The sequence below is a fragment of the Pituophis catenifer genome, unplaced genomic scaffold, assembly GCF_029215685.1.
Source record: "Pituophis catenifer annectens isolate HBS135680 unplaced genomic scaffold, rPitCat1.0.hap2 SCAF_16, whole genome shotgun sequence".
NCBI classification, from domain to species: Eukaryota; Metazoa; Chordata; class Lepidosauria; order Squamata; family Colubridae; genus Pituophis; species Pituophis catenifer.
The window spans coordinates 12,407,104-12,428,894 of NW_027256896.1; the positions used below are offsets into that span (position 1 = coordinate 12,407,104).

Genomic DNA, 21,791 nt, shown 5'->3' on the forward strand with positions numbered 1-21,791 from the left:
TGCCAAGTTGTAAGATTTGGAGACCCCTGATGCAGAAATAAAAAAGACGGCCTTGACAGCAGAGGGGCATTGGCTCAGTGAGTTAATGACGCTAGAGATGACCTCAGCTCGGGCGATTGGAGCCCTAGTTCTGCCTATCACCATCCTACATTTTTTCCATTTTTAAAAAATCATACTGTTTTCTTGTTTTTTTCAGTTCTGTCATTCTGGAAGTTGTGACATAAATGTTTCATTCCTTATTTGTTCTTTTTTTTTGTCCTCTGATCATTATGATGATCTTATAATGTTTGTTTTTGCTGTCCTTAGGCTGGAAATTTACCGGTATTTATCTTGTTTATGGTTGATTGTATTTTATTCTGTTTATTCTGTTGTGAGCCATGCGGAATCAAAATTGACTGGGTGGCATTATGAATGGACAGAAAAATAAATAAAATAAAAAGTTGGGAGTCCAAATGCAGCTTGCTGATTGATTTTTCAGTGATGAGACCTATCAAGAGAACGGAAGTTTCTTTTTCTAAGTTTAGAGCCTTATAATAAGTATTTCCCCCTCTCGCTTTTTCTTTTTCAACTTTCGTTGGAGATGGATGGCTTGGCCTTCAACTATCCTTGTCACAGTTAAAGCAGAGATCCTATACAAATGGGGGAAATACCTTAGCTTTACTATCCTAGTTATGCTAAGCAAGTGAGACCTTCAGCACTAGGCAGCTGTCAACTAGAAGCCCGTATGTGTGTCTGACTCTTTTAAGGAAGAGATAATGTTCATCCTGCACTACAGGTAGTTCTCGACTTAACCACTATTTGTTTAGCCACCATTCAAGGTTACTATGGCACTGAAAAAAGTGACTTATGACCAGTAAACAAAGGGGAGGGGTTCACACAACATGCTTCATCACAAAGTAGTAGGTGGCTCAAGTGGCTAAGACACTGAGCTTGTCGATCAGAAAGATCGGCAGTTCGGCGGTTCAAATCCCTAGTACAGGTCTCCTGTGTGAACAGGGGGTTTGACTAGATGACCTCCAAGGTCCCTTCCAGCTCTGTTACTGTTACTTCACTATAACAATCATATGTGAATAAGAGCCATTTTGGGGTAGTGGTTAAAGCACCAGGCTAGAAACCAGGTGATCGTGAGTTCTAGTCCTGCTTTAGGCATGATGAAGCCAGCTGGGTTCATCTGGAACATGCTGTGGTGCCAGTACCATATGATCTGCCACATCTGGAATCTGCTGTGACGCTGGCATGGTTTTCTCTCCACATCTGGAATCTGTTGTGTTGCTAGCATGGTCTTCTGCAAAATCTAGAACGTGCTGCGGCGCTAAACCCTTTCGTTTCCCAATTTGATCCACCCTCTCCCCGAAAAGATGACGAGTGCTATGTACTACAACTCCCATGACTCCAAACCATGGGAGTTGATCACAGTTGTGGTTCAACCCAAATGGGTGACGTTTGGTTGTTTGTAAAAAGGGAGCTGAGTGGAGCCTGAGTGACGCAGCAGACTAATGCTACTGTTAAAGGTAGTATTTAGCTTCCAGCTGCCTGCAATTATTGCAAGTTCAATTCTCACCAGGCTCAAGGTTGACTCAGCCTTCCATCTTTTCTAAGGTAGGTAAATTGAGGACCCAGTTTGTGGTGGCAATAAGCTGACTTTGTATAAAATATACAAAAGTATGAAGGCTATTGCTTAACGCATTGTAAGCCGCCCTGAGTCTCTGGAGAAGGGCGGCATATAAATCAAAATTAAAAAAAATGATAAATTAAAAAAAAAAAGAAAAAAAAAGAAAAAAAGTGGTGTGGTATTGGGTGGTGGTGGGTTTTTTTTTTTGCAACTTAGAACTTGGAAATAACTTCATTGTCACTTTGAACTACACTAGTGACTAGTCGGCATACATTAAAATGAAATTTCGTTGCATACAGTTCTCAAAGAGTCTCCACCTCTAACACATTTATTGTTTTCGTAGTTTTGCATGCACTCATGCCTACAAATATAGCTTTCTTAGTGTTCTCCTAAAGGCGACCCAGTCAAGAGTAAAATTCGCGGGTCTGGCCCTTTAAAAAAAACAACAAAGGGAGGAGCCGTAACCTTGGAGACACAGGCGTCTAAGGATTCCAGCGCCCCCTCCCTTGTCGCCGCCTTGACGCCATCCGCCTGCGCCCGGCCCTTGCGGAAGGCGGCAAACGACGTCACCGCGAGCGCGACGGAGGAGCAACGGGCGATCTCTGAGGATGTAAGTAGCGGAGAGGCGCTAATCCGTCGCCATCTGGCTCGGGGACGGCCGTGAGGGTGCCGGGAAGCGGTTCGCCGAGCCGCTGAGGGTCTTCTCAGCTGGGTCGGCCTGGTGGAGGAGCGTGAGCCCGCTTCGGGAACGCGGGAGGCCCGGGACGGAAAGTGGGGGAGGGAAGGCTTCCTCTGAATCCGGAGGACGGGGCGGCGTGCGGGTGGGTGACGTAGACCCGAGCTGGCCCCGCCCCCTTTTGGCCTCTTGCTCAAAGCAAGTTCCTGGGGGGCGGGGGGGGGGCTGGAGGAGCTGGTCCCCTCTTTTTTCGGGGGGGGAGGAAAAGGGACTGGGTTCCCCAATGATCCATTGTAGATCTCCAAAGTAATTTTTTGCACCGCTTGCAGACAAATGCTGCCCTGTAAGGTTTTGCATGGTTTGCTGTTGCTATTGCAAAAAAAATATCTGATTTATTCCACTTTTTTTGGTAGCGGTTCTATGCCCCCCCCTTCAATTTTTTTTTTAAAAATTGCATTATGCATCCTTTCAATCCGGTTGGATTCTGCGTGGTTTTCAGGGTGCATAATAAGGCGGCGTGAATAATAATAGTAATACGGAGGTCTAAAATGATAATGAAAGTCAAGTTTTGCATTGGGTGGTTTCCAACTGGTCCGCCAACTTTCCAAAAGGCCACATGGGTATGTGGTAAAATAGTAAGAATAATTTATTCAGAATAAAATCTCAGGGAGGTGCTTCGTTTTGGGACTTGTATTCTTTTCATAGTTGAGGGAAATCGAGATAGTGGTATGCAGGTTGAAAAATAAAGCTAGGATAAAGAGAGTAGCAGTGAGATAAATGTGATCTGGGTGTTTTTTTTAATCACGCAATAAGAAAATACCTTGTTCCATCACTTAAAAAATAATTAAATTGTTTATATGCCAACGGGTGTCATAACAGACTCTAATGTATGCCTTCCAGATGAAACGAGGGCTTACAGCATTCCAAACTAACATATTTCAGTATCTAAATAGTCAAATAATCTCATAATGCTTGTTGTGGCTCCGATATCTTAAAACCTTGTAGTACGAATTTAGCAGTTCTTTCTCTTTCCAAAAGCGTGACCCCAATCAGGTTTCCTGGAGAAATGCTTGCATATAGTTAAGTAGAAATATATGCAAATATAATTATCACCTATACAATATACTATTGTATAGAGAGTATATCTTTTAGCATGCTGCTATGTACTGCATACTGAAGATTAAAAGCTGTTGAAAAGTAATGGCATCTATAACGGCTAGAAAATAGTGCAGAATTGTTTATTTTACCCTGATTTGTTGAACAACCTGGCCTGGCTCACATGAATGAGCTGCCTCCCGGACCTCCGGACTTTCCGTAAAGCCCTGAAGACGTTTTTATTTCATCAAGCCGGCCTAGCCTAAATGGTTTTTAATTGGGATTTTAAATTTTATAGATTTGGGGTTTTAAATTGGGTAGCCAATGATTTAATTCTTTTAATTATCTTAACTTTTGCATTTGTATGTTTTTTAATTTTGGCTGTTCACCGCCCTGAGTCCCTTCTGGGAGAAGGGCGGTATACAAATTAAATAAATAAATAAATAAATAAATGTAAAATGGAGCCATTAACCACAGATCAGTCTTGTTTTGATCACACTTACCCCAAGCTCTTTAAGCAGGGGCTGTAAATTTGGGAGCTCTGCCCTCTCCCCAGTTTTATTCATGCTTAATTTTATTTATATTTAATTTTTCATTTAATTTCATATTTAAAGGTCCCATCTGCACTTGTGTCAGAAGCTCCTACAAAGCTAACCGAAGGGTGCTTCTGGGTTGAAATCCCAAAGGTGCTTTTTTCAGGAGGCAACTGGACTTCCTTGGTTTTTCTTTTTCTTTTGAAGACGTTTCGCTTCTCATCCAAGAAGCTTCTTCAGCTCTGACTGGATGGTGGGGAAGGGGAGGATTGATATTCCTCATTGATATTCCATTCCCCACCATCCTGTCAGAGCGGAAGAAGCTTCTTGGATGAGAAGCGAAACGTCTTCAAAAGAAAAAAAATAAGAAAGTCCAGTTGCCTCCTGAAAAAACACCTTTGGGACAACCAGGACCTGGAGGACTGAGAATCTCTACAGACTTCTGGGTTGAAAGGATTTGCAGGGGACAACACCGTTGCCCAGGGGATGCCAGAATGCCAAAAATTAGGCAGTCTTCCAGGAGCCTTTTGTGTGCCCTCCCCTAATTTAAGGACACTATTCTGGGAAATCTCAACAGAAAAACCTGTTTACGATAGTGGCGAAAAACCTGTGTTCTTTCTTTGTTTAGTATTAGAGGTTCTTAGAAGATATTCAAATACAGTATCTTGTAAAATGCACAATATAGATCAGTGTTTGTGGACTTTCAGCTCCCAGAATTCTCCAGCCAACCAGCCCCCAGAATTCTCCAGTCCGCACAAATTAAAGTTGCTCAGGATTGGGAACACTGATTTAAATTGTTCAGCAGGTGCCATTTTCAGCAATTTGCTGTTACGTCCACCCAGTGTTTCGGGGACTACCGTGCTTTGCATGAATATTTGCTTAGTATCGTCTGCCGTTCTTATCAAGTAGGATTTTTTTCCCCCTCCCCTTCTGCCTATATGTTAATTGTCTCTCAATGCTTTTATCTTGTCACTAGGCTGCTCTCTGGAGCTTCTTGCACTCGCTTAGGGATCCGTTAGACGTAAGCTTTCAGATAAGTGAGGCCCCCCGCAGAGCTGCTTTGGGACTCGGAAGGGGAAAATGGAACTGTCAGGAATGAAAAAGAAGAGTTTGCTAGCCATCAAAGAAAATAATAAAAAGTCCAGCACTAGGTAATCGCTGTCTGAATTTTCAACACCTAAATTCTCCCAGGAGCTGGAGGGAGAGGGTGGCAGGGAGGGGGAGAGAGCATCGCAGCCTGCTAGGACTTTCCTAGTAGGAGAGCATGCAGTACAGACAGTACTCGACTTAACGACCACAGTTGAGCCTAACACTTCTGTTGCTAAGCGAGGCAGTTAAGTGAGTTTTGGCCCGTTTTATGACCTTTCTTGCCACAGTGGTTAAGTGAATCACTGCAGTTGTTAAGTTAGTAACACCGTTGTGAAGCGAATCGGGCTTCCTCGTTGACTTTGCTTGTCAGAAGGGTCACAAGAGGTTACCGTGTTTTTCGGACTATAAGACGCACCGAGAGGTAAGTAAGGAAAAAAAAAGTTTTTGCCAGCCCCCAGGAGCGCTCTGCAGGCCTCCCAAACCCTCTGCGCGCCCCATTTTTCAGAAAAACGGGCCATTTTTTGCCCGTTTTTGCAAAATACAAGGCGCGCAGAGGGCTTGGGAGGCCTGCAGAGTGCTCCTAGGGGCTGGGGGAGAGCAAAAAATGGAACGAGCAGGGCGGGGCTTCAGGAGGCCAAAAATGGCTGTATTCAGGGTATAAGACGCACCAACATTTCCACCCTCTTTGGGGGGGGGAGGTGCATCTTATACTCCAAAAAAATACGGTATATTCACCTTATCCTGAGCTATTGCAACTGTCATAAATAGGAGTCAGTTGCTAAGCTGTCCAAATTTTGACCATGTGACCTTGAGGATGCCACAATGGATCTAAGTGTGAAGAACGGTCATAAGTCCCTTTTTTTCCAATGCCACTATAACTTCGATTGGTCACTAAACGAACAGATTATCTAATTATAGAAATGCTTCTCTTCGCTCTGCCTTTCTTTAACCCTGCTCTATAGAGGCTGGGAATTTTGTGACATCATCATGCTTTTGTTGTGGTGCGGTGGCCTAAAGACAGAGCTCTCGCCTCACAATCAGGAGGCTTGTGAGTTCGATCCTAGGTAGAGGCAGCTATTTCTCTCTCTCTGGGCATGATGAGAATATATCTGTTGAAGAAAACTCCGCATTGGCGACAGGAAGGGCATCTGGCCAGTAAACACTCAGCTTCATTTAGTTCCCCAGACTCCACCCCGCAAGGGATTATGGGGCCGATAAAAGGAGATGATCAGGCTTTTGTTCGGCAACTGAAGTTGGAAGATAACTCTCTGGCCTTTTTGTTAAAGGGCTCCCTCTCCGACCAAGCGCAAAGACCGGACCGAAGAAAAATCCAAGGACCGGTCCAAGGACAAACCAGCCACAAAGGAGTCCGGCGAAAAGGACCGTGGGCGTGACAAAACCCGCAAAAGGCACAGCGCCTCCAGCGGCAGCAGCACCACCAGGTAAACGGAATCCCAGCATCCTTGAAAAAGTGGGAATGCAGGGCCACCTTGTTGGTTCCCGGGAGCTAGAAACTCACTTCCTGAGGAGTTCTGTTGGGGGAGGCAGAGTTTCAGAGTTTAAAGCTGATCCCCTATCTAGATATGGGGCCCATTTCCTGTCTGTATTAACATGGAAAGTAACAGTTTTACTTGGTGCCATACATATTTACTTGGTACTGTTTGAATATGTTTTATGGTGTAAACTGCACAGAGTCACTTGTTGAGATGGATAGCTGTAGAAATCAACCAACTACTGTATTTTTCAGAGTATAAGACGCACTCCCCCCTCCCCAAAAGTGGGTGGAAATGTCTCTGCATCTTATACAGCAAATATTGCGGAGGGGGGCTGGTGCGGCACTGATCAGCTGTTCTAGAATGGGCCGTGGCGGCGACGGCAAATGAGCCGCGATTACGGCAAACAGGCTGCGGCGAACAAGACAGGTGAATACCGGATGGATGCTGGGAGGCAGATTTTTTTTTTCTTGTTTTCCTCCCCAAAAGTTAGGTGCGTCTTATAGTCTGAAAAATACGGTAAATTATCATGTTACATATTTCCATTCACCGTGGGATGAGGAATTTTGGAGATAGTGACCAGGGAGGGTCTTCTACTCGTCTCCCATTCTTGCTGTAAGGTTTTGATAGAAATGATCCGTTAAAAAAAACAACAACTTCAATTCCTCTTTCTTTGATGTGTGTGTGTGGGGGTTTATGAGGGCTCCTTGCAAGCATTCTAGATCCCGGGAGTTGATTCTGCTCAGTTTTGGTGATAACATTTGCTGCTTGTCTTCTGTCAGGTCTCGATCCAGTTCCACCTCCAGTTCAGGATCAAGTTCCAGCACTGGGTCCAGCAGTGGCTCCAGTTCCTCTTCTGCGTCAAGCCGTTCGGGGAGCTCTAGCACTTCCCGTAGCTCCAGCTCCAGTAGTTCTTCAGGCTCTCCGAGCCCTTCCCGGCGTAGACATGACAATCGGAGACGGTCCCGTTCCAAGTGAGTGGGCATTGCCTGGTGGTCAGGGGTGAAATCCACTTACCTTCACTACCGGTTCACAAATGGGAGCTTGCACGCAACACCTCTGCGCATGCACAGGACCTTATGCGCATATGCAGAGCGTCAAAAACGGGATGTGATGACGTCCAGGCAGGTGGGTGGAGCCTCCTGCCGCCAGCGCTACCGGTTCGCCTGAGCCGGATAGAACCGGCTGCATTTCACCACTGGGGGAGAATGTGATCAATCTGGACTTGGACGAGGAGACTTAAAGTCTTGGGAATTGGGGACTATTTTTCCCCCATGGCTTTAAATCAGAGGTTCCCAGACTCTTAGGTCATTGATCCTTTTATGAAGAGTTTCAGATTATTCATAGACCCCCACATTATTTTAATAGTGATATGGATATTAACTGTAATAATGACGACAACATTATCTAAATTATTATTAACTGTAATAATGACAACAACATTATCTAAAAAGAGCCTTGGTAGTACAGTGGTCTAAGGCACCCTGTTATTAAACTGGTTATTAAGACCAGCTGCCTGCAATTACTGCAGGTTCGAATCTTACCAGGCTCAAGGTTGACTCAGCCTTCCATCCTTTCTAAGGTAGGTAAATTGAGGACCCAGTTTGTGGGGGCAATAAGCTGACTTTGTATAAAATATACAAAAATATGAAGGCTATTGCTTAACGCATTGTAAGCCGCCCTGAGTCTCCGGAGAAGGGCGGCATATAAATCAAATTTTTTTTAAAAAAAACATTGATCTCAGGTAGTCCATTAATCCTTGGAGGTGATGTTGACCCCTCTGGAGAACTCTGCTTTAAATCTCGGTTGGTGTAATCTTTAAAAATAACAATAGATTACATTTGCCTGAAGTGGTAAGTCATCAACAAAGAGTTATAATGCAAAACAGTGTAGACAAAACCCCCACTGTGGCTCAGTTTTGTGTTTGAACACCTCAAATTCCTTACATGATTTAGTAGAATGTAAATGCCATGTATTTCTTTTTAAAATTAACTTTTTAAAAGACCTAAAAATCAGGATTTTGCTAGCACCTTTTATGACGAACACATTTTATTAAAAGGCAAAAGCTTTCAAGAGATATAGCTGCTTTTATCAGATGCAGAGTAGCCAGACTGATGTAGGATTTACACTGGGGTGAGGTGGGAGGGGAGTTTGATTTATGCAAATGTAAACACAATGGTTTTTTTAATCACATTGCGATTGTTAATTGATAAGGTCCTGGTAATCATCTGAATTTGCATAATCAGCTTATCTGCTCTCCTTCCCCCATCTTCCCCCATTTTAAGCTCTGCACCTAACTGCTCTGCATCTGATGATGAGAGCTGCAGCTCATGAAAGCTGGTGCCATTTAATAAGATTTATTAATCAGAAGAGATGCTACCAAACTGCTGATGTTTTTGTGCTACCATAGATTTAATACAGCTGTCTTCCTGCCGTGTCCTAAGATCCAGCGTGGAAAAGTACATTGTTCAGACACGCTGTTGTTTAAATAGCATGCCATTGAAATGGTAGCCAGCAACTGACTTTTACTACAAGCTTGCTCATTAGAAAATGATCTCTGTTTTCTCCAAGGTCTAAACCACCCAAGAGAGATGAAAAAGAACGGAAGAGGAGGAGTCCCTCCCCTAAGCCCACCAAAGTTCACATCGGGAGGCTCACCAGAAACGTCACAAAGGTAATTGCAACCACAGGCACTTAATTGGATTCGAAAAGAAGAAAAATGAGACCCTGAAAGAGCAGAATCAAAGTCATCATTAATTTGGGAATGTGGAGTCAAATTGTAAAAGAACTTAGGCTGAGAATTCACGAAAACACGAGTATCGTTTCAAGAGGAATCACTCCGGCCTGCTCCATTGTTACCTGTTTCCGTTGGTTCTCCATAATTTAAGAGAGATTTTTTTCCCCACTTCACATACCCAATTGCTGTCCGATGCTTTTCTAATAGTGAACCTAATTGCGCCTGTCCATTGAGCTTGCTTCTATTCCCGGTAGTATTTCTGTATTATTTTTCCTCTAAATATATACAGGAATATATTTTAGCTAAAGATAAGAAAGCAAACCTGAAACAGAAATCCCTCTGCGTGGATTTGGCTGATATGCAAAGATCTCAGTTTAAGGCGTAGCTGTTCCTTATTCAATACTCTTTTAGAAGGCTAAAGATCATGGGAAATATATAGTGATGCCAGGAATTCTTTCCCTTTAAGGATCACATCATGGAAATATTTTCTACTTACGGAAAGATCAAGATGATTGATATGCCATCTGATCGGCTCAACCCTCACCTTTCCAGAGGCTACGCCTACGTAGAGTTTGAGAACCCAGATGATGCTGAAAAAGCATTGAAACACATGGATGGAGGTAGGTGCAGGGGAGGTTTGCAGGGAGTTCAGGAAAACCTAGCTAAGATTCTGTGCAATTCGTAGAAACCCCAAATCCCACTCCTGCAATGGCCCCTCCCACCCTGCCCCTCCCAGGAGTCCCCACGTGGCTCGTTTTGGATGCAGGTAAGTGGAGGGTGCACGCGGAGGCTCGGGGAGGGTGAAAAATGGGCCTACCGGAAGTTCAGGAAGGCTGGAAACAGGACAGTTTCCGGCCTCCAGAGGGCCTTCGGAGCCTGGGGAGGCCACTTTTGCCCTCCCGGAGGCTCAAGAAAAACCTCTAGAGCCTGGGGAGGGCAAAAACACACACACACACACACACACACCAGCCATGGTGCAGGAATCAGACTAGCCCACGCCCACCATGGCCACACCCACCCAGCAACCAGGCAGAGAATGCCTTGCTAAAATTTTTGAAGCCCACCCCTGAATAGGTGTCTGGAATTAAGAAGGTTCCAGATCAAGCATCAAGGAAAATTGGCGGGGGGGGGGGGGAAGGGGGCTCCTGTGGACTTCAGATGGCATTCTGGGGAATTGAAATGCTCTTCCAAGTTGCTGAGGTTGAGAAACACTCTTTACAAAGATAACCTTGCTAATGATTGGGCAGCTTTCATCTCATTGACACATTCTTCCTACTGACTTCCTTTCAACTGAGTGTCCATCCATTCCCCAGGCGCCCAACTCCCTGCCATTTCTCCCTCTCGGTGTGTGCTATAAGAACAATCGCCAGCTGGCGTTTGAAGCGGGCGGAATTAGAAAATGTGGAGAAGTTAGAAAATAGAGAGGTTTGGTGGCTACAGCACCCGATATTCTTTCTTCTGTGATACAAATAGGTCAAATCGATGGGCAGGAGGTTACCGCCACAGCTGTTTTAACTCCTCGTCCAAGACCTCTTCTGAGGCGTTTTACCCCTCCCAGAAGGATGTTGCTACCGCCCCCTATGTGGCGCCGCTCGCCACCACGCATGAGGAGAAGGTAGGTTGCCTTAATCAGCAATATGGATGCCAGCCTTTCCATGCTTACAGATCAAGACAGACACTCCAGAAACGCTACTCTATGGTTGCAGGGTGCAATGATATCTTTAAAAAGTTATCAAAATTTCTTTCTTTCTCACCTTGTACTAAACAGAATCAAGGCAGGGTTATTTGGATTTTTTTTCTTCTTGCACTGCCATCAACTTCTGGATGTGTAATCTCTTCTCATGGCCTCCCCTTAATGGATCTTGCATTCCTTCTTAATCCCTTCACAGTAAGACCAGGGCTATTGTGGTTAATGGGATATGCATCTTTCTCTTCTGCTCACACACCTTCGCCAAAGCAGTATTTGTGTAGTGGAAGTGTATGTAACTTGTCGCAACACGTTTGCTAAAAGTTTTCAATTGTCAGAAGGCTTCTTGAAAACCTTTCTTTGAGCGCCATTATTGTGGGCACCAAATAAAACATTAGTTTTATTAGAGAGGGAGACCTGTCCTAGATCCTTCCAAATGCACCCAAGAAACTTGAGTTTCCCGTTCAGAAAAAGGCAAACAATAAATAAACATCCTACAGAAACATCTTTGAATTGGATACACTTAGGTAGGAAAAAAACAAAAGTACATGTATAAACTGGGTGAAATCAGGCTTAATAGCAGTGACTGTGAGAGGGATCTTGGAGTCTTAGTGGACAACCAGCTAAATATGAGCCAACAGTGCGCAGCAGCAGCCAAAAAAGCCAATGCAATCCTAAATTGCATTATCAGAGGGATACAATCAAGATCAAGTGAGGTACTAATACTATTCCATAAAGCCCTAGTAAGACCACACCTAGAGTACTGCATCCAGTTTTGGTCACGACACTATAAAAAAGATGTGGAGACTCTAGAAAGAGTGTAGAGAAGAGCAACCAGGATGATTAGGGGACTGGAGGCTAAAACATGAAGAACAGTTGCAGGAACTGAGCATGGGCTAGTCTAGTGAAGAGAAGGACCAGAGGAGACAGGATAGCAGTCTTCCAATATTTGAGGGGCTGCCACAGAGAGGAGGGGGGGTCAAGCGATTTTCCAAAGCACCTGAAGGCCAGACAAGGAATAATGGGTGGAAATGGATCACGGAGAGATTCAACCTGGAAATAAGGAGAAATTTTCTGACAATGAGAACAATCAACCCATGGAACAGAAGCTGCCTTTGGAAGTTGTGGGAACTTCATCCCTGGAGGTTTTCAAGAAGAGATTGGACTGCCATTTGTCAGAAATGGTGTAGGGCAGTGATGGCTAACCTTTTCAGCGATGAGTGGCCACAGCGCGCACGCGCATTCCCAAAATGCAATTCGTGTGAGCTCTCACATATGCACCTCACCCCCACGCATGGGCACACATCCCCCATGCATGCACCCCACACAGGAGTGGCAGAATCCGAAGAACAGCTGGCCGGCGGGAGGCACACGCATGGAGAACTGAGCTGGGGCAACGGCTTGCGTTCCCACAGAGAGGGCCATAGGTTCGCCATCACGGGTCCAGGGTCTCCTACTTGGGGGGGTGGACTAGATGACCTACAAGCTCCCTTCCAACTCTTTTAATCTGTGCTGATTATACTGTACTAAATAGATGAGGCTCTTCTTCATCTGAAGCCCTTCCATCAATCTGTTTCCTTTCAGATCCAGGTCTCCCAGGCGCAGATCCCCAGTTCGCAGGCGGTCCAGATCCAGATCTCCAGGCCGGAGGCGTCACCGCAGTCGATCCAGTTCCAACTCTTCTCGATAAAATGCAGGACTAGGCAGCTTTGGTTTTTTTTTTTTTTTTTTTTTTTTTTTAAGTTAAAAGCGCACCCATTTAAAACGGTCTCTTTTTTTAAGAAAAAAAAAATTGGAATCTGAATAAAGGAAAGGGTCGGTTTTGAAATGATAAAAACCAGCTAAGAATCTTGAATTGGATAGGGTGGAGATGTTCTTTTGCTTTTGACATTCTCAAAGATAATTTGTTATTTTAGACATAAATCTTTACAATTCCAAGAAAATTGGCTGCTTCTCAAACATGCCAAAATGGCTCGGACATATATCTCAATGTCGAAATGTCTTTGTTCCCTTTCACTAAATCAATAATTTTTTATACCCTCACTTTGTTTCTAATCCTCTCGCCAGCCCAAAATTACATCTTGGCCATTGGCCGTATTGATTATTGAATCTGTGACAAACTGAAAATACCCCTTTAAATTAAACTCGTATTAGCGACACAGAAAAAAAAAAATCCCAGTTCCTGCCAAGAATGCTGTAAATCTTTTGCTTTTTAGAAGATGTGCAAAACACACAAGCTGAAAAATTGTATTTTCCTGATCTCTGTTTGGGAGGTGGGTGGGAGCGAGGATTTTGTGATTGGAATAACCGAGGTTTCAGTCTCTAAAAGGCCAGAGAGCCTTCAGCCTGTTGTACAGTCATTACTATAAAGTTTGATTTTTGTATAACTTGGTGGCATCTTTTTGTCATGTTGTGTTTGTACTTGTGTAGAATGACAAATAAACCAGTAAGGTTTAGGGTGTGAATGAATTATTGCTCATTGAAAATTATGGTAGTCATCTTGCTTTAATATTTTAGCAAATAAGTTTGCAATAAATGCTGGGTACCACTAACAAGGATCAGAAAAGCTGTCCAGAGTGTCTAGGTTAGGCTTCCGTAACCTGGGTCAGTTAGGACTACAACTCGCAGCTAAAATGAATAGAATAGAATAGAATAGAATTCTTTTATTGGCCAAGTGCGATTGGACACACAAGGAATTTGTCTTTGGTGCATATGCTCTCAGTGTACATAAAATAAAAGATGCATTCATCAAGAATCATAAGGTACAACACTTAATGATAGTCGTAGGGGACAAATGATACAAGCAACAAAATTACAGTCATACAGTCATAAGTGGAAGGAGATGGGTGGTGAGAACGATGAGAAGATTAATAGTGCAGATTTAGTAAATAGTTTGACAGTGTTGAGGGAATTATTTGTTTAGTAGAGTGATGGCGTTCGGGAAAAAACTGTTCCTGTGTCTAGTTCTGATGTGCAGTGCTCTATAGGATCATTTATTCCAGCATGCATGGATGGAACTATATTGGGGCGAAGATCATATATTTAATATTTTTACTCCATAAAGCAGAATTTCTCAACCTGGGCATCTTTAAGATGTCTGGATTTCCAACTCCCAGAATTAAGAAACACTGCCATGGATAGTTTTTACATACCGTAGTTGGATCTTGCAATCTCTGTTAATAATTACCGTATGTAAAGGGCAGTTAATCTCAAGTCAAAAGACTTGGATAGTAACTGGAAACGCAGTGTTGAATAAATCTGTGTATTGAGCAAAATTACCATTGCAGTCATTTTGAAGGGGATGTTGTCTTCCAAGATGTTCAGAGAGAGTCATACTAGAGTGGTTATCAACCCATTGGTTTCTCAAGAAATCTCTATTTCTTTTTTTAAAGGGACCTCAACTCCACTCTTCTGAGGAAGTGCTGGAAATCAACGCAAACTACATTCTGCTATATGGTTAACAACAGATGTACACACATACACTCCTACTTCATTTTACATCATTAGATCTGATCCAGATGAAAGTGTAAATACATTAAGAGTTAATATGAGTAATTCAAATGCCCAGATAACAACATCTTGTACGTGTCACCTGTTTCATGTAGAGCAGTGGCCCCAAACCTTTTGGGCATCAGTGACCACGGAGAAGGGGAGGCATAGTTTTGCTGTGCTTGTCCACGGGGTGAGGTGGGAGAGTTTGGGGACCCCTGATGTAGAGGCCAAGGAACTATGGCTGATACATGATGCCAAGCTGCAGTTTCAAACACTTTCTTCACTCTTAAAGTGTACAAATATAGGCAGTTGTGTGGATGCAGTAATTCCTAAAATCCAGGGCAACGTACGGATTACTACCATGCTTCAGTACATTGCAAAACAAACAGCAAACAAGGAACATGTTGGTGCTCCAAAAGAATTGGAATCCAAAATTGAAATACCCAAAATAAATAGTTTATTTTAATTTTTTTATTTATTTGTCAAGCATATATTTATTATTTATTAGTTTGATTTATATATGCCGCCCTTCTCTGGAGACTCAGGGCGGCTTACAATGCTTTTAAGCAATAGCCTTTATACTTTTGTATATACCTGCTTAGTAGGGCTTTTGGCCCCCCCTATATATAAGAAATATATATATATATAAGAAAAGAGCAAGAGTAAAAAGGAATATTGGGACAGGGACCGTAGGCGCGCTGGTGCACTTATGCATGCCCCTTACAAACCTCTTAGGAATGAGGTGAGGTCAACAGTAGACAGTCTTAAGGTTAAAGTTTTGGGGGTTTTGGGATGAAACCAGAGTCAGGTGGTGCATTCCAGGCATTGACCACTCTGTTACTGAAGTCGTATTTTCTGCAATCGAGTTTGGAGCGGTTCACTTTGAGTTTGTATCTATTATTGGCTCGTGTATTGTTGTGATTGAAGTTGAAGTAGTTATTGACAGGTAGGCCATTGTGGCAGATAATTTTATGTACTACACTAGGTCAGACCGAAGTCGGTGTAGTTCTAAATTGTCTAAGCCCAAAATTCGAAGTCTGGTGGCATAAGGGATTTTATTGCAGGTAGAGGAAGGGAGGACTCTTCTCGTAAAATATCTCTGGACTATCTCAATTGTATTTATGTCCGATATGCAGTGTGGGTTCCAGGCAGACGAGCTGTATTCGAGAATTGGTCTAGCAAAGGTTTTGTATGCCCTAGTTTGCAGTTCAATAGAAGCAGCTTGGCAAGATTAGGTTTACAACCCTTAATGCCTTTTTGGCAATGTTGTTACAGTGGGCTTTGTAAGCTGACAGGCTACATTTTTCTCCCCTGAAGGATGGAACTTTTTAAACAAATTTCCTACTTATTGCAAACGTCCTGAATACAAGCTCTATTGGAGAATATTCTTGTATTGAGGAGCTGTCCTTTTTTTACTGTCTCTTTAAGACAGGGGGTGGGCGGGACGAAGGGCGGCTTCGCGCGCCAGTTTTAACCAGTCGTGGAGAGAGCTCATTCGTCAGGCACGCGAGAGCGGTGATAGAGTTTGGAAAGCCGGGAGCTAGAGTGGCGCTCGATGCTTAACTTCCTGTCACGAGGGAACCTATGCTGATGCCAACCGCCCCAAGTCTCTACGAAGTTGGCACAGAGAGGAGAAGTCCTAGAGCGCCCTTTGTTTTCTTCCGGAGGGAACTCGGGTCGGCGTCGTTTAAGAGGGCTAAAGTGAGTGATAAGCCAAATGTAATAAACCCCTTTGGATATAAATGAATATATATATTATGTTATATATATTATATGGAATATTATATCCTCCACTGGCAGGGCTAGCTTGTGTCTGTGTTCAGGCGTTCTGGCGTTAGTAAAACACTCCTGTGGCGTTCACACGTGCATTGCTTAGAGTTGTAAATTTTGCATTGCTCCTTAAAGGCATTGCTTAAAGTTGTAAATTTTGCATTGCTCCTTAAAGGCATTGCTTAAAATTGTAAATTTTGCATTGCTCCTTAAAGGCATTGCTTAAAGTTCTAAATTTTGCATTGCTCCTTAAATGCATTGCTTAGAATTCTAAATTTTGCATTGCTTCTTAAATGCATTGTTTACAGTTGTAAATTTTGCATTGCTCCTTAAATACATTGCTTAGAGTTCTAAATTTTGCATTGCTCCTTAAATGCATTGCATTGCTTAAAGGTCTAAATTTGGCATTGCTTAAATGCATTGCTTAAAGTTGTAAAGTCGTAAAACCTGGTTCAAAACCAAATCCTAGAGAGCTGTGTAGCTTTCTCGTCACAAGTGTTGCCATAAACTAGCCAATCCAGTGTGTGTGTGGGGGGGGGGGAGGGGAGATATATATAGTAATATATTAAATCTGTATGCCTTATAAATGTATGGTCATTATTATAAATGTATGTTTTCCTTCCCAAAAGACCAGCCCCCCTTAGATGGTTAATCGATGTATTTTGCAGCTCTTTCCTTATCCTAATTAGTTTCTGGTTTTTTCTTAGAGAACAGTAAATAGAATAGAATATAATTCTTTATTGGCCAAGTGTGATTAGACACACACAAGGAATTTGTCTCCAGTGCATAAGTTCTCAGTGTACATACAAGCAACAAGTGATAAATCATGATCATAGTCATCGTAAAAATACATTCATCATAAATCATAAGATACAACAACACTTAGAGATAGTCATAGGATACTAAATAAGCAATCAAGGCAAATCATACTAGGATGCTAAGTAGACAATATAAATCATAAGATATAAGCAACAAAGTTATAGTCATAAGATAAGCAGGTAGGTAATCTAATGGGAAAAATAATAAGAATATCTATAGCATCTTTTTGAGGGTAGGAGTTGAAACAGTTTATGTCCAGTATGTGAGGGAGATATTTTCCCAGCCCTCTTTTTGACTCGTGCAGTAAACAGGTCCTCAATGGAAGGCAGGTTGGTAGCCATTGTTTTTTCTGTGGTTCTAATTATCCTCTGAAGTCTGTGTCTAACTTGTTGGGTTGCAGAACCAAACCAGACAGTTATAGAGGCACAGATGACAGACTCAATAATTCCTCTGTAGAACTGAATCAGCAGCTCCTTGGGCAGTTTGAGCTTTCTGAGTTGGCGCAAAAAGAACATTCTTTGTTGTGCTTTTTTGATGATGTTTTTTATGTTAGGTGTCCATTTTAAGTCTTGAGATTTAATAGAACCTAGAACTTGAAGATCCCTACTGTTGATAGCGTGATGCCTAGTATTGTAAGACGAGATAGTATAGGATGGTTTATCCTAAAATCTACTGTCATTTCTACAGTTTTGAGTGTGTTCAGTTCAAGATTGTTCCAGCCGCAAATGTGCTCCTACTATCTTCTGAACGGTTTATCAGACTTCTCTTTTTTTTTTTCCTAGAAGCAGCCAGGAGAAATGGATCCTAAGTTGCACGATGATGTTCGTCTGACAGTTAAAGAAGCAATTAGCACCCTATATTCTTCCAGAGATAGTGCCCAGATCCAGAAGACTTTGTGGACAATCAGGAGGTATCTTGATCAATCTGAAAATCCACCCTCCATAAAACAGAAGGAAGAATTTACCCGCAGTCATTTTACTGCCTTTGTTCAGGGTCTGCTCAGCAACCTGAGTCCTGATTGGCCAGAGCAGTTTCCATCAGAGGAAGCCAAAGAACTGTGGGCTAGCTTCTTCATTGATGGACCAGCAGATCAATCTTTTATGGTTCTACTAGATGCTATAATTTCTGCGGAGTAAGTACAATCTCTTTATAATTATATCATTGTTTCAAAAGCTGCCTTCTTTCCCTAGAGCCGTGAAGGTGAACCTATGGTACGCGTGTCAGAGGTGGCACACGTGAGCCACCGCGTGGGGCAACGGCTCACCGCATGTGAGCCGTTGCCCCAACTCAGCTCATGTTTCCTGCCGGCCAGCTGGTCTTTGGGTCTCTGCTGCACATGCACGGGGGGCGGGGTGCACATAAGGGACCACTCACGCATACGGTGGTGGTTGGGTGCATGCAGGGGGGGCAGGACACATGCGCAGGGGGGTGCATGTGCAGGAGCGGGGTGTATGTAAGGGCCATACACGCCTGAGTGGGAGCAGGGCACATGCACGGGCCGTGCATGCATTACATTTTTGGTTCGGGTGCGTGCGCATTTGCACATGCTTGCGCTTTGGGCACTCGGTCCGGAAAAGCCATCACTGCCCTAGAGGGCTAGCCAAATAAAAGTTGCCAATAAGTTACTATGTCTGGTACTTCTCCCCACAGGCCGAGTTTTCGTCTGAATAAAGCAGTCGATACCCTAGAGCAATTCTTGCAGCAGTCCAGACTCTCTGCTTTAATATGGGAAATCTGCAAGCAACATACAGAAACCGGTTCCCTTGTTCTGCGCGAAACGATTCTCAACAAAGTTGTATGTTTACCTGATCACTTAGGGAACAAACTCCAGGGAGGCAACCGACCAGTCTTCTACCCTCAAAATTATTTCCCGTTGCTTGGCATGGAAATTGTCCAGGTGATGGAAAGAATTTCTGGCTCGCTACGAGGTAAGCATTGACAGACAAATTAAGATATCTAGGGGGTGAATGAAAGGACGCGGTGGCTCAGTGGCTAAGATGCTGAGGTTGTTGATCAGAAGGTCGGCAGTTCAGCGGTTCGAATCCCTAGCGCCGCGTAATGGGTGAGCTCCTGTGACTTATCCCAGCTTCTGCCAACCTAGCAGTTCGAAAGCACGTAAAAAAAAAAATGCAAGTAGAAAAATAGGTACCACTTTTGGTGGGAAGGTAACAGCATTCCGTGCGCCTTTGGCATTGAGTCATGCCGTCCACATGACCATAGAGACGTCTTCGGACAGCGCTGGCTCTTTGGCTTAGAAATGGAGATGCGCACCGCCCCCTAGAATCAGGAATGATTAGCACATATGTGCGAAGGGAACCTTTACCTTAGGGGGTGAATAGGCAAAAACTGCTGTGAACTACTGAATGGGAGGGAAGGATGTATGAGCGAAAAAAGGAATGCATGAATATATGAGCAAAAAGAAATATAATTGCAGGAGAAAATGGTTTTTTAATTATAAGGTGTTTTCTTCTAAGAGAATTATATAAACAGTTCTATATGCTGTGATTGAAAATAGAACTTATTCCAGTGTCTATAAATGAGCAAACTTTGATCTCCCAGACATAAAGAAATAATAGCACTTCAGCCTATCATTACTTAGACCAGTGTCTTTCAACCTTGGCAACTTTAAGATAGGTGGATTTCAACTCCCAGAATTCCCCAGATAGCATGCTCAGACAGAATTCTGGGAGTTGAAGTCCACACATCTTAAAAGTTGCTAAGGTTTAAGAATCACCGGCCTTGATAATGTTTCTGTTTTTCTCATCAAATGTGTTTTGGCTGGCTTGGAGAAAGTTAAAGCAGACTGAGTACTGATTAAGAAAAGGATTTTTGGGACAGAAATGGATTTGGCCAATTCCTTCACTGTTGTGCTTTTTATGTATTTCCAGATGGCTTGGATTGTTCCATCTCCTTTGTATCTCAGGTGTTAGGAAAGGTCTGTGTGCATGGAAGACAAAGTGAGTACTGTATGTAGTTATCCATGTGATATTGCTGTTTTTCTGCTGCTCAGGTTGAACGAAATATGTAAGTGGAGGCAGGGGTGAAATCCAGCAGGTTCTGACAGGTTCTGGAGAACCAGTAACGGAAATTTTCAGTAGTTCAGAGAACCGGCAAATATCACCTCTGGCTGGCCCCAGGAGTGGGGAGGGAATGTAGATTTTGCAGTATCCTTCCCCCAGAAATGGGGAGGGAATGGGGATTTTGCAGTATCTTTCCCCCAGGAGTGGGAAGGGAATGGAGATTTTGCAGTATCCTTCCCCTGCCACGCCCACCAAGCCATGCCCACAGAACCGGTAGGGGAAAATTTTGAATTTCACCCCTGAGTGGAGGGCTACCTGCAAGCCATCAGCTCTTTTTTCCTTTTCAGAATGTTACAGGTTTAAGATTGAGGATTTGAACTAAGCCAACTAAGAAGTAACATAAATATGCAGCAGGTTATTATTGAAGGAAAGAGAGGGTGCGCCATTTTCTTGTAGTCTGTGGTGCAAACAAAAATGTCTCGTGGAGCGTGATGGCTCACGTAGTTAGGGTGCTGGGTTGCAGGTTAGCAAGCTCACGTTCGAGACCTGAGAGCTGCTGCATGGCGGGGTGAGCTCCCGTCATTCGCTCCAGCTCCTTGACGGGGACGTGAAAGGAGCCCTCAGGGGCATCCCTAGGTGACAGTGATGTCACCAGCTAATTCTTTCAATGTGGAAGCGCTTTAAACGGTGCCTCCAACACAAACGGGAGGAGAACAAAAATTTCAAAGCACAACTGGGTTGCTTTTTTGACGTGATGACTCTTTTAAAAACCTTCCTTCTGAAAAGGAGCAAGGACACCTTGTTTTATTAGTGCCGTCTGGCTTTTTCCAATCTCAAAAGTGCATGGTTTTGCTGTTTCTTAACGCAGAAGAAATCTTAGACGTGTTGGTGCCTCACCTGACCAGTCGCACTCAGTCTGATTGTATCTGGCAGAGAATCTGTTGGCGACTGTTTGAGAGCGTGCCCGATCGCTGGATGGAAGCAGTGGTCTGTGGCTTAGTCCAGGCAGTCCCAGGGTAAGAGTTACTAAGAGAAGGTTGGGGCTATGACACATGTCTTTTTCTTGTTGTGGCAATACCTGGATCTAGCACAGGGGTCAAATCCGGCAGGTTCTGACAGGTTCTGGAGAACCTGTAGCGGAAATTTTGAGCAGTTCGGAGAACTAGCAAATACTACCTCTGGCTGGCCCCAGAGTAGGGTGGGAATGGGGATTTTGCAGTATCCTTCCCCTGGAGTGGGGTGGGAATGGCGATTTTGCAGTATCCTTCGCCTGCCACACCCATCAAGCCACGGCCACAGAACCGGTAGTTTAAAAAAAATTGGATTTCACCACTGATCTAGCAGTATTGTGCACTTTCTAAAAAATCGATCGGTGAAGCACAAGATACAGCAGTGACTAAAAACAGCCCAGTATTCACGTAACTGAATTTTACTCACTGACGTTGTCTTTGCCTTGCTAGGCCCGCTGTGTTGTCGCGATTGCTGGGGAATTTGGTGGTCAAAAACAAGAAGGCCCAGTTTGTGATCACACAAAAATTGTTGCTGCTTCAGTACAGCTTTCCGGTGAGTTTCTCAGTGGGGGAATTAAGGAGGTCAGTGTTGTAGCCCGTCAGCGGCCTGTGCAGCTAGTAGCTGATTCTGACAGCGAGGAGGCTGGTGTGGGGCTGCGCCAGCAGCCTGTGCAGCTGGCACTCGAGTCAGACAATGAGGAGGCAGGAGAAGATGTGGTGCCAGAGGCGGGGATTCAGCCAGGGCCTTCAGAACCTCC

At 43.7% G+C, this 21,791-nt stretch overlaps 2 protein-coding genes across 4 annotated transcripts in view; both read left to right on the plus strand.

The window, feature by feature from the left end:
- Positions 1 to 2,155: 2,155 nt before the first annotated feature.
- RNPS1 (RNA binding protein with serine rich domain 1) lies at positions 2,156 to 13,387 on the plus strand. 3 transcript variants are annotated; one of them, XM_070954876.1, is made up of 8 exons: positions 2,156 to 2,222; positions 4,893 to 5,067; positions 6,292 to 6,447; positions 7,281 to 7,472; positions 9,070 to 9,172; positions 9,702 to 9,855; positions 10,709 to 10,850; positions 12,507 to 13,387. In XM_070954876.1, exons 2-8 carry the CDS (start codon positions 4,997 to 4,999, stop codon positions 12,610 to 12,612), a joined length of 924 nt encoding a protein of 307 aa, XP_070810977.1. In that variant the 5' UTR covers positions 2,156 to 2,222; positions 4,893 to 4,996; the 3' UTR covers positions 12,613 to 13,387. The 3 variants fall into 3 exon arrangements, with proteins under 3 accessions (XP_070810977.1, XP_070810979.1, XP_070810978.1); XM_070954877.1 differs by lacking the exon at positions 2,156 to 2,222 and adding an exon at positions 2,323 to 2,343; XM_070954878.1 differs by lacking the exon at positions 4,893 to 5,067 and having other exon boundaries at positions 2,189 to 2,222.
- A 2,701-nt stretch (positions 13,388 to 16,088) lies between these two features.
- Positions 16,089 to 21,791, plus strand: part of TELO2 (telomere maintenance 2) — a 32,113-nt gene continuing 26,410 nt past the window's right edge. Inside the window, exons 1-6 of the mRNA XM_070955246.1 lie at positions 16,089 to 16,115; positions 17,786 to 18,135; positions 18,654 to 18,931; positions 19,892 to 19,960; positions 20,892 to 21,039; positions 21,484 to 21,586. Of these exons, the coding sequence (XP_070811347.1) occupies positions 17,801 to 18,135; positions 18,654 to 18,931; positions 19,892 to 19,960; positions 20,892 to 21,039; positions 21,484 to 21,586 (933 nt within the window). The 5' untranslated portion in view covers positions 16,089 to 16,115; positions 17,786 to 17,800. The remainder of the gene's footprint in view (positions 16,116 to 17,785; positions 18,136 to 18,653; positions 18,932 to 19,891; positions 19,961 to 20,891; positions 21,040 to 21,483; positions 21,587 to 21,791) is intronic.

Coding starts and splice junctions, on each gene's coding strand:
- RNPS1 (XM_070954876.1), top strand. CDS start 4,997: ATGGAACTGTCAGGAATGAAAAAGAAGAGTTTGCTAGCCATCAAAGAA. Junction 7,473..9,069: donor CGGAGACGGTCCCGTTCCAA/GTGAGTGGGCAT, acceptor GTTTTCTCCAAG/GTCTAAACCACCCAAGAGAG. Junction 9,856..10,708: donor ATTGAAACACATGGATGGAG/GTAGGTGCAGGG, acceptor TGATACAAATAG/GTCAAATCGATGGGCAGGAG.